This window comes from Branchiostoma lanceolatum, chromosome 15 (genome assembly GCF_035083965.1).
Source record: "Branchiostoma lanceolatum isolate klBraLanc5 chromosome 15, klBraLanc5.hap2, whole genome shotgun sequence".
NCBI classification, from domain to species: domain Eukaryota; kingdom Metazoa; phylum Chordata; class Leptocardii; order Amphioxiformes; family Branchiostomatidae; genus Branchiostoma; species Branchiostoma lanceolatum.
The window spans coordinates 6,478,595-6,490,967 of NC_089736.1; the positions used below are offsets into that span (position 1 = coordinate 6,478,595).

The 12,373-nt window shown below is 40.3% G+C and overlaps 1 protein-coding gene across 5 annotated transcripts in view; it reads right to left on the reverse strand.

The window, feature by feature from the left end:
* LOC136420926 (neurobeachin-like protein 1) overlaps positions 1-12,373 on the reverse strand; it is a 58,442-nt gene that overhangs the window by 11,889 nt on the left and 34,180 nt on the right. For 4 of the 5 annotated variants that reach the window (XM_066408062.1, XM_066408063.1, XM_066408060.1 and 1 more), the window contains 14 exons: positions 12,173-12,241; positions 11,164-11,270; positions 10,596-10,730; positions 10,023-10,143; positions 9,207-9,391; positions 8,348-8,497; positions 7,675-7,832; positions 6,813-6,869; positions 5,801-5,925; positions 2,856-2,976; positions 2,438-2,586; positions 1,682-1,818; positions 1,097-1,204; positions 230-591 (listed from right to left, as the gene is read on the reverse strand). In XM_066408062.1, coding sequence (XP_066264159.1) covers positions 230-591; positions 1,097-1,204; positions 1,682-1,818; positions 2,438-2,586; positions 2,856-2,976; positions 5,801-5,925; positions 6,813-6,869; positions 7,675-7,832; positions 8,348-8,497; positions 9,207-9,391; positions 10,023-10,143; positions 10,596-10,730; positions 11,164-11,270; positions 12,173-12,241 — 1,984 coding nt within the window. The remainder of the gene's footprint in view (positions 1-229; positions 592-1,096; positions 1,205-1,681; positions 1,819-2,437; positions 2,587-2,855; positions 2,977-5,800; positions 5,926-6,812; positions 6,870-7,674; positions 7,833-8,347; positions 8,498-9,206; positions 9,392-10,022; positions 10,144-10,595; positions 10,731-11,163; positions 11,271-12,172; positions 12,242-12,373) is intronic. The other variant, XM_066408061.1, reaches the window with a different exon arrangement.

Below are 12,373 nucleotides of genomic sequence, written 5' to 3' on the forward strand. Positions count from 1 at the left end.
ATTGTAAACACATATGTGTTGCATCATGAATTTGTGGTGGAGAGGTTATCATGAACTTTTCAAGATTTACAGTAGCACTGATTTTGAATATGTATTAACGTATTAACTGTTCTTCGAAATTGTTTCAACCACAAATTTAAAACACAGCTGCGAGAACATCCTTTTCCCTCCTACCACAAAATAAAACCACTGCATAAGCAAATGATTTATGGTAAGCACTAAAACTCACCTATCACTCTGTAGCTGGATATGTAGTGTTGCAAAGGGCTCCATTCGCAGCAGATAATGCATCACCCCTGCAGCGTTAGAGTAGTGCGTACCGTAGTGAAACTTCGCGATGGTACCCGAAGGGTCCTCAAAAGTATCGTATTTCTCTCGAACTTCTCTCTCGTTCTTAGGGTTGATGACCCCAATGGGTTTGGAAAGGTCGCGGAACACCTTGGGATCGTCAAAGTCGAGCGTTTCGGAGGTGTAGTCGCACAGGACCCAGGGGAATACGGGATACTGGCTGAGGTCATTGTACGTCCTGCCCGCGATGGTGTTCAGCTGCATGAGATAGTCGAAGTTGGACATCTCCCGCTGAACCCATTTCTGGAAGAAATTAACCAAATTTGACCATCATTAAGCTCCACCCCTGAGGCTTTGCCAAAATCTCTAGATACAACAAAATCTTTAGAATTTTTGAGGCAAGAATATGCCATAAAATGATTCAATTTGGTTACCAGGCTAGACAAATTAAATCATGCCCCAAGCAACCCTTCAAACAATCAGTCTTCTAATCATTAAACAGTAGCCTTACCTAAGGAAATCTGACCCTCTGTATGTAGTATGGCTCAGGTTATCAACTAGTACTGAAAAGGTTGCAATGTGTTGCTACATGTATGTCATGGTTCGATTCAAAACTGTTCCTTTTTCTTTTTCGTGCGAGTTTCTATAGTGATTCTTATCATTGGAGTTTCCTTTTTTGAAACCAGTTTCTCCCAAGCTTATGACCACAGACTCTGTGGAAGGGGATCCTTACAGTCCCGAACAGCAGAAGCTTGTGTTCCACAGACTACGAGGAACCCAGATGATAGAAACCTATCAACCATTTTACCTGCACGAGTCCTGAGGCTCTCAGCAGGTCTGCTGGTGACCTGGACCCGTAGTACCGCAGGTTGGGAGGACGTAAGCTCAGGATACGGCTGTACACTTTGTTCCGCAGCTGCAAACATAGGGATTCAAATTTTGTGGCATTAATCATCTTAAAATAGGCAATAAGAAAACAGAATCTACGCCCAAAAATTAATGTTCACTGCCTTTATGGGTGCTTTTAGGAAAGGCACAATACATTGATTCTATTTCCTCACTTGACTCTTTTTCTGAGCTTTGCTAGGGATGCCTTTTTGGGTGGGACTTAAGCGAGAGGTCCCATGTTTTAGGAGATCCACAACTCAAACACTTTAAGGATCCAACTACACTTTAAACATAAAATCCAATCAAAAAGAGTGGGGTTCCATCCCCGAGTGAGTGGATCAACCCTTACACTTACAGTCTGGTCTTACGCAGCTTGCACCTATTCTGTACAGAATTAGTATGTTATGCCTAAACTTTAACTTTAAGGCAGTTTGTATACTTGTTATTTGAAACAAACATGCATCTCAAGGAGTCTCGACATAAAGACAAACAGAGACGTACAAACCTTGTTGTCAAAAAAGTTTAAGAAGTAGTTAGTTTGGTCCACTAAGAACAGTTCGATGGCCGATCTCCTCAGGTTGTATCTCCTCATATGCACTTCTCGTAGCTGAGACACCGACCACTTGAAGTCCTGTCCTAATCCTGTATGACAACATGAGGAAACCAAAGGTTTGGAGTTTGATTCCTATCCAGGATAATTACAGTCAACTTGATACATGTATCTCTGAAGAGTAAGTGGAACTTACATGTATCTTTTATTTACGTAGTTTTAAGACAACAAATTTAAAACATTTGACAATGTTTCATCATCAACTATACATATCTTTTGCCACTATTACACTGACACTGACAATAGATTCAAAGAAACCTTTAAATTCATTACCTCTGTGAAAAGTTTACCGAGGTGTTGTTTAAGGTGTGTCTGTTTGTGTATGTTTCCGCAATATGTAATACATCTAAAATTTCAACACGCTAGTCACATTCACCGGAGAGTGACAGAAAGAAAAAGCCATGTTTTCAGAGTGACAGGAAGTAAAGGTCAGAGTTGCCAGAGGTAGTGACTACAATTTATCAACCATATGTCACAACTGACAGACATTCCAGGTCATGGGGTCAATGAAAGAGCCTACTACCCCACGGGGAGGTATTGTTTTTTGTCAGTCTGTTTGTTTGTTTGTGTTTTGCAGTTATGTTTTTCCTACATGCCAGTTTTGTATGTGATTTGAACATCGTACTAACTGAACTTAAGATGTCTGCCTACCTTCCTCCTTGTTGGGGCTACAGTCGTAGAAGTAGACATGAGAGTTGGTGATCTCTAGCCTCCCCTCCAGCACATTCATGATGGTCACCAGGCTGCACTCTGCCTGCAGTTTCTGCTTCTCCTTCTGAGAGGCCTCACTGGGCTGCGTTCTAGACAAGGAAACAAAAAAGGTTCAAGCTATCAGATTTTTCTTGAGACAAGGAAAGAAATACTACTTCACGGAGGTATGAGATCCTTAAACTCTTCTTAGTACATGAGTGTGTAAGATACATTCCGTTTTCTTTTAACTGTTATCAAGTTATCCTTAAGGACTAATCAGAACATCCCAACTGCAATCAATTCATCCTTAAGGACCAATCAGAACACCCCAACTCTAATAAGGTTATCCTTAAGGACCAATCAGAACACCCCAACTGACATGTTGGTGCTGAGTTCGTTCCAGTCCTCGTCTCCCAGCTTGTCCTCCTCCATGATCTGGACCAGAGCCTCCTTAGTCACCGCCAGAAGAGGATCTTTCCCAGGGGTGGACACAGACAGGCCTGCAGGCAAGGGTGGAAGAAAGGGTGGATTTTTTTATATACAGTGTTAGGAAAGGTGGCCTTGTGGACTTGTGGTTAGGGTTGTTGACTTGGAATCTAAAGATTCTGGATTGAATCCCTATAGCAGGCCCAATGCTGTGCACTTTACAGCACTTACATGAAGTAAGAGGATAGAAAGCAGCAGATAACAAGAGCCATAGGTTCAGCACCAAGGACAGATCCATTTCTAGCAAGTCCCAAAATATTGTGTCCTTGGGAAAGGCACTGTATTTCCTCACTCAACTCAGGTGACTTGGTTAGGGAAGTATTCTTGGATGGGACGTAAAGCCAGAGGCCCCATGTTTGAGGAGAGCCACACCGCTAGTATGTTAAAGATCTCACGGTGGTCAAAAAGGCCTCGATTTTTCCTAACTTGGAAAACATGAATATTGATAAGGACTCGATGTCAATCACTCCTTTCACTATTGGCAACAGTAGCTGATTGGTTCACACTTTTGCAGGCGGGATCCAGATTTGTTTTGGTTGTACCAAGCCGTGCAGCATTTTCCCCGCGAACTTGTCCTTTTCAAATGCGCGCCTAGTCTCCGCCCCTATTGTTTTCTGGTTAACACATTAACAATACCCCAGCTTTCATTTCAATCATTCCCACGCTCAAGCTTCGTACAGACACCATCGTTTCAATTCTTCCTGAGCTAAATTTTCGTCCATCTTACCCCACAAAAAAACTAAAGCCACTAAGAAATCGCAGTTTCCGTTATAACTCACCGACATTCCCGGGTTCTTGATTCCGCGCTTGACCGCTGGAGACGGGGCCAAACAAAAAACGGCATTTCCTACGTACATTATCTGCGCCTTTGTTTAAACACACAGTCAAAATTAACCGATAGAATTCCGAAAAATTATCGACGAAGTCGAATGTTTTTATTTATCATATAATAAGATAAACCCCTTGTGAAAACACTGCGACCCGATAACGCAACGCTCCCCTTTATATATGGCGTCTTTGATCAGGAAATCATGACAGTACCGGCGTGTCTGGCCCTGTCCTACACAGCGACTCATGATCAATAATCAAACCTACGTTTTCCGAATTAGTAACAAACACCTTACGTTTTCGTCATTTTTTGTAATAGAACAAGGTCAAAGTATGTAATTCAATACGCGTGGTAACAACGCTCACGCCAGCGTCTGAGATTGATGTGCCGAATGTTGCGCCGACATAACGTTTCATACAAACTTTCTGACGGCTATGGTTGAAAAAAAAAAACAGTGCATTCTTATGAAGAGAAAATTATAACGAAATACACATAAGTAAATCAAATGCTGGGAAATATGAAGGCTGCGTTTTTCTTTGACAGCAGAACTGGATTGACGCGGAAATTTCTTTTGTTTACAATTACCGACGCCACGTCTGTTTTCTTCATGAAACATACTTGTGGGTCTCAATCGAGTCAATGCATTTTTACATTTCACCCACGTGTCTTCCAATCCAAAAATGTACCATTTGGGTGTACAGTTATATATCATTAGAAAGTGTACTCGTTTCTATCTCTACAAACGCCGGTCACCCGGTCGATACAATCATAACAATGTTTCAATTTCTAGTACCGACATAACATTTTCATGAAATATCTTCAATGAAAGTTTTTGGACGATTGAATCATTCTCACAGTTTGCTTTGCAGTACCAAAAAAAATTGAAGAATAAATGATATACTGATTTCTTGAGAGGAGTGAATGAGAATATACTATTGAGGTCTTTGGTAGTTGAAAATCGCGGGCAATTATCTCGCTTGGGCCGGAACAAATACAATGGCAGTATTTCTCGCTCATTTGCATCTGGCTTGTGACAGGGCCTAGCGAAATCTTCTGATCTTCGCCGACGCCTTCATTATACTGGCCAAACATGTCCTTTCCACCACGTGTACTATCTGAACAAAGTGTACGATTCATATTTTGGCCCATATCTTTTGATCTACAAAGGATAATTTGACAAAAACACTATGATCGGAAGAGCAAAAACGCGCCCCAATTTTAATGACGTAGGCTGTCTGTTCCATGGTGGCTCACGGGAGATATGGAAGGAAATGTGACCCAAAATTCTTCAAAATTTCGCAGAAAGATTTTAGATTTCACAGACATCGACTCAAGTTTCATAGAATTGAAAAAATATTGGTATAAACATTGACTAGGACTTCAACTAATGTTTAGTACGTAAATCAGAAAAAAGTCCTTTGAGCAGCGGCTACAAAGTTGAAAGTTCAATCACCGGACGTAGCCTGGCTTACGTTCTCCTAAATAATGTACTATTTTGAACGCAGTGTATAGCTGTCACTTTTATTCTTAAATGTATTTGAAAAGCCAACATATCGTCTCTGTAGGTACTTGTTTCTGTTTCTTGACCCGACCATCGGTTCATGCGTTATTTTGAGATACATTTTGTACCGTGTGCTGGTATAAAGCTATGAATGCAGGGTCCCGGTGGGTACCCCGCGGTGCGGTGGGCGGAGCTAATTTCCATAGCGACGCGGATTTTTGCTTGACGACCGTACCACCGTGTCTTGCCACACTATCAAAATGAGTAGGGGTCCATCTGGATGTGAGTGGATCAAACCTTACAGTTTGGTTTTACGCAGCTTATGCCTACTGTACAAAACTGGTGTGTTATGACAAAAGGTGGTTTACTAAAAGCCAGATAATGGTACATGTACATGGAGGAAAGAGAGGTACATGCCAAATACCATGCCCAAGTACTACCCTTAAGGCCTCAAAAAGACTATGGGGCCTGAAGCTCTATAAAGATCTCTAAAGTTGGAGAGACTTACCCTGGTTATCTCTGAGCATGCTGGCTTCAGTATGACTGTTGAAGTTGTAGTTCGGCATGAGTTTGGGCCGCATTCGGGAGAAGTTTTCCAGAGGACACAGCTTCCAATGCATGGTGTTTGGGTTCCTGTGGAGTAAAGGAACATACAAATATTCTACTAAAACCATACAAACATAATACAATAGAGTAAGGCATTGAGTTTTAAAAGCAGTGAGAACATGTTTTTCACTAGACAACTCCAAAAAATTACATTGTTTTGGAGAAATGAGAAAACCACAGATAATGAGTTATATGAGCTGTAAGCCACTAAATGATGTGTCAAACTTTTTCCTAAATTCACATTGATAGCTGTTAATCAACATGAATACACCTTTCAAGTTGGTGTTTTACGTCAAATGGCGGCTATACCAGCTTTATAGATACAGATGTGATGTTAAGTGTTAGATTTGTTGTTTTTTGTTGTTTTTCTTTTCATTAGTGTATTTTCTTTCAGAAAATCTGAAAAACAATAATCTGTTGATATTACCTTTTAATTAGTGGCTTTAACATATTTCAAAATTTCAAGTTGCCAACAAAACTTGGTACTTAACTAAAGTGTCAGAGGTTTATTCAAAACCAAACTCGATAGCAAGACCAAAGTCAAACCACTAAAGTTTGCAACAGATTTATGCTTGACTGTTTAACAGAACAACCCCAAAACATGGTTGGCTTAGAATACTGTAATCACTGCTTGAAACAATTCTAAGATTCATTGTATGATATATCAACTGTTATAGACACAACATTAAAAAACTATCAATACTATATACCCAACTTCATGTTTAATATATCATTGGTATTTTGACATCGTCAAACATTTCGTCCATTATGATTTGATAACTTTTCTTCAACATTCATACATTCTTGAACATACAACGGAAATGAACACTTCCCTCAAGAAAATACTGTACAAGGGAAAGCAAAATATTTCTCCAACTTGTTGTTCTGCTTTTCTCCGTTGTTTCTTTACTCACCAGCCGAGTTTAGAACCTCCAAGGGTAGAAGTGTCAGCTGCAGGGTCCAGAGGTGGTCTGACGAGCACATTTTGGGGCAAAAGTTGAGTTTTTATGGAAAAGCACATGCAATGTAACCCAGATGACAATTTTTTTTCGAATTGTGACAAAAAAACAAAATATACCGACTTGAGAGATTAGCATTTTTATTTCTGTTTCAGAATTAGTGTGTGTGTAATCAAGATTTTGTTTAGTAACAGAACTGACTTTGTTGTCAAGGCATACAACTTGTTTTGTAAATTTTCTTTAAATTTAAAAGAGTTGCAAGAGACATTGGCAAGATAAATGGCTTTTGGGTTTAAACATATGAGCTGAGCAGTTGAAGGGAAAGACCTGATGATTGGGCCAGAGCAGCTGATTAGCGAAGGGCCAGAGCTGATGATTGGTTAAGGACCAGAGCTGCTGATTGGTTGAGGACCAAAGTTGTGGATTGGTTGAAGACAAGCTGCTGCTGATTTGTTGAGGACAAGCTGCTGTTGATTGGTTGAGGACAAGCTGCTGTTGATTGGTTGAGGACAAGCTGCTGTTGATTGGTTGAGGACCAGAGCTGCTGATTGGTTGAGGACCAAAGCTGCTGATTGGTTGAGGAACAAAGCTGCTGATTGGTTGGTTCAGAACAAGCTGCTGCTGATTGTTCTACATGTATTAAATGCAGAACAGCTGATTGGTTGAGGACAAGTTGTTTGTACTTAATGCAGAGCAGCTGATTGGTTGACTTAGATTCAAGACTGTTCGCACAGATCGAGAGCTGCTGATTGCATAAGACTTCATCCTTGATCATATGCAGAACAGCTTTGAGGATAAAGCTTGAATAAAGAAATACCTGTCAGTCCAAGGACCACGCTCCCCTGTGAAGAACCTCTTGTTGGCTCTCCATTGGGCGAGAGCAGCGGAGTGTTGGTTTCTGAGACGCTTCAGTACAACCCTGTACCTGGCATGTTCTTCTGCTGCCTTCCTGTTGTACACATCCACGATTTGTCTCTGTAAGGAACCAAAACAATGCTAACTATTCATCACAATTAGCAGTGCAACCAATGATAGCATGGCAATTAGTGCTTCAACCAATGAGAGATACTTGAATGTGTAGAGTTACATACATACATACTTTTGGACACTAGTCTAGAATACATCATATTCCTGACAATGATCAAAATATTGAAGTTAGCTATCATATTATAGAATTTCATATCTAAGCTCTGAAGAGAGGCAGTGATTGAGGTTTGTAACTGAGGTTTTGCTGACATTCTACTTTATTTCATAGTGTGAACCTTCAATTTTTTTCTGTGCACCATTTGAGTAATTTTAAGTAAAATTCAATTTCAAGCACTATGCGATTAGCTTCTCGACCTATGAGAGACTTGCTGAATGTCTGTCAAATATTTGTATTTCCAAGTTTTAATTGATTTTGCATTTCTACGTTTTGGATGTACTAAGGTTGAGCTATGGTTATTAGTCTATTTTAATTAGCTTTCTTCCTGACATGACTGTCTACCCACCTCGAACCTGAGCTTGCTCTCTCCCTTCTCCCTGTCCCTGTTGTGGATGTTCATCATCATCCCGTCGTGACACGCCTTCCAGAAGTGGAACATCTTCGCACCGAAGGCACCGTAGTGGTCCACCTCATACTGCTGCATTCGGGGTAACACCTACAGAACAATGCACAGATAACGCAGTCAGTGACTCAACTGGATATCTTTCACTGGCAAAACAAGCTACATCATGCTGTTTTACAACATGTTGTACAACCTCTATATCTAAACCTCTAGTAATAGATAACCCTAACCCTATCTATGTAGAGTGGTAAGTTTCTGGGTAGAATGGCCTATCAAAATGATGGTACGAACTCTAAACCTCTGATTATAGATATGATCTTCTATGTGAATGGTACATTTCTTGCTAGAATGGCCTATTAAAATGATGGTACCAACTTTGAAATTTTGGTATGTAAAGGATGGAAATACAGTGAGTTACAAAAACAGTGTGTTGATTCTGACACACATCCCCACCCCAAACTGTTGAAAAAATTTTCTGACTGTCCATCATAACTAGCAGTTCAACCAACTTGAATACTAGCAAGTCAATAGGCAATTCAGCCAATCAGAGAAAGTGGCGGCATGTCTGTCAAAAAGATGCATATTTTTGTTTTTATTTTGCATTTCTATGTTTTGGTGGAGATGGGTGAGGCTATGGGATCAGGCTATTTCTTATAGGGCTAACTAGCTAGGGGAAATCTAATGGAATAGCCAATACTACAACAATCGTAACCTTCTATCTGCTGCCTAACTCTGTAACCAATAGGGAATTGGGTGCCAAACGGCTACTTCAGACTGCTAATTAAAAGGTAAAACATAGTACCTGTTTTCCTATAAAGCTCCTCCACTCCTTAGACTGAGAGTATTGCTGGAAGTCCTCGAAGAAGCTGGGACTGTTCTCCCTTGCTGGCAGGTTGGGGAGGTACTGCTGCATGCCCAGCTCCTCGTAACACTTGTCCAGCAGGGCTCGCACCAGGGGGATCAGGAACGAGTACGCATCGCTGTGGTCTGGGGGAGGGGGCAGGTGTTGGTTGGTGAATCTTGAAGCAATATTGTTTATTTTCCTTCATATGGTGAAAAGGAAAATATTATTCTAACCTGTCAATAATGGGCTCTTTTACCACTACAACAAGTGTATAAAAGCTTAACTGTGATGGTACATATGTAGGTACCCAAAATCCATTTCTTTTCATTGGGAATTAATTTTGCAGTAAAAGGAGAAAGAAGGTTTTCCCAGATTTTTGAGTTAGCAGTTGTGTAGTACAGTAGTAATATGTTAGAAAAGCTCAGGTATATTTGCAGAGTCAATGACTTTGAGGTGGAGCAGTGAAAATAAAACCACTGCAAATATTTCAAGATTTACAGCAACAGGATTGCAGACACCTTTGACCCACCTTTGACCCACTACTGGAATCATGTGTCCATATAAGGTGAATTTCCTCAGCCATCTAAAAAAGACTTGATTACAGCCGAATGTTTGGTATGTTGCACTTTTTTCTGTGTTGGACTGAAAGTTCAAACTTAAATCTAAGTCATCCCTTGATACTATTTTTATAAAAGAAGAGTTGTGGATAAGTACTCTAGCTCTTAATACAATCTTGTCTAAGCCTATTCCTTGTGGTAACCCTGTAAGACAAACTTTCTATAGACTTGATCATGGCCTGGTCCAGCGCCCCCAGGATGTAGCAGGCTTCCTCAGTGGAGTGCAGAGGGCGGGAATGTAGCAGTGTGTGCAGCTTAGCCGAGGCTGTGGCACAGACCTGACAACAGAGTACCATGTTCAAAGTTATACATCTTTCAACTAGTCATCAGCTTGTATGTACAAAACATGTATTGTTATATCTTATTCTGCACCATTATCTATTTCATGACTCATTTCATCATAAATATAGTACATGTTTGTTGTTTGCATAGTTTAACTTATTACATTTATGTCAGACACCTGAAGACAGCTATAATACTAATATCAGTCCTCATACAAAATTAATATACTAAGTACAAAATGGCTCTACTGAAATCAAGAATGGCAAAGAAAGTTTTTGATTTACATGTATCAACATTGTCACACTGTATTGGCTAATATACAAAATAAAAATACTGCAGCATGCTAAATTACTGCCATAGAGCAAAATGACAATGATGAAATATCATGTCACCATACAGGCATGAGTAAAGGTAACCAGGTTGCAAATTTAAAACATCTTTGACATACATCGTTATTGTCTTGTCCAGCGAACCCCAGTAGAAGTCTGATGCCAATCTGTGCCATGTCCTCCCACTCACTGTCCCCAGGGATGGGCTCCCACACGGCCAGGGTGTCCAGCAGTCCCATAACTCCTTCTACCATCTGGAACATTCCAAGTACACAGAAATCAGAGAATAAATTTCATAGCTATCTTATATGGATTGAGTAGACTTTGGTATATTACAGATTATGGGACTGGTGTAATTTTTCAATCAAGAATTTTTCCATCATCTCGTCAATTTCTTTCAAATGGAAGACTTAGTTATTTTTCTGAGATATCACCTACTGAAGTACTTGAACATGTACAGTTCGTACATACATGAACATACTTGTACTTGAAACTGGAGCACAACAACATTAGGGAAAAAGAGTCTCAACTGAATTTTAGCTAGCTCAAAACAGCATGTAACTTTAGCCCTTTGTATAGAAGCATTAACAGTTACTGGACCAGATGTACTGCAAGGCATGATCCTTGGGTCCCCCTTAGTTTTTCTCTTTATGAATTGGGAAAACACAATGTTACTCATGTACACACCTTCTCACTCCATGCGTCTGCCCCCATCTCGCTGTGGTTGATAAGGAAATCCTGCACCAGTTTCATAAGCTCCATGGCATTCTCTAGGTACGAATAGCTGGCAGGACCTATAGATTAGAAAACATAGATGTACAAGATTACCCTAATACATGTAGGTAATTGTTAAAGGTTGGTTAGACTATTGGTCCTTTGCTCAACCTGCACCACAGCATGTACATGTGCCATGTACCCCCTACCCTTTGCAGCTTCTTTAGCATTGCCTAGGTGTTCTATCCTCAACTCTATAATAAGACCAAAGCCTATCTTCACTAAAGGACTGCAATCCCTACCAGCAACATTCATACATACATACGTTCAGAAGTCTGATACTGTAAATCATTTTACTTTTGCAGTGATTTTCATTGTAGCAGGGAGTACATTGCAAACGCATTATTCACAGTGTAATGAATTTGTGGTGAAGAGGTCACTACAAAAAAACGAAAAAATTAAACCACTCCGAAAGTTTAAAGATTTGCAGTAGCCAGTACTCAAACCTTGGAATTAAGACACAGGATCGTCAATCACTAGATCATTGAATGCTAAATGTACCTCTGTCGGTTTTTATAATCTTTCCTGGTATTACAACAAGTGAACCAGGCTTTGTAATTATACAGAAATGCATTATGTAACATGTCGTGCCACCCTGAGTCATGGGTTTGAGATGTAGACAAGGCTGACACTGATATACCCGACTTAGCTAGAGAGACCACAACTGAAAAGAGCACAACAAAAGAAAACAGCAGCCACCTTCACCATATATGAGACTGACAGCAACACCATCTCAACCCTAAAAACCTGCTTTCCTCTTAGTCAATAACAACTATGATATCCACCAGACATGTTCACAGCCTACAGCATGCAATAGGGAATTACCACTATAAGAGCTACAACCTTTCAGAAACCCTTACACACACACGGATGGGAAAAAACAAAACCATCACCACCGTTCAACCATAAAGGTGCCACAAACCTATGAGCCTTTTTCTAAGGCGCCTTGTATTGGAACGACTCAACTGACCACCCCACCATCCTGATCCGGCTAAAAAGGAATTTTAGTGTATGTGACAGCTGTACATCTGTTAGGGAGACCCTAACAAGATTGTCCTGCTTAAAGGTGGGGCTGCTACATAATCATTAAAAATCTGTGCAGTATAGAACAGATTTATTCCAG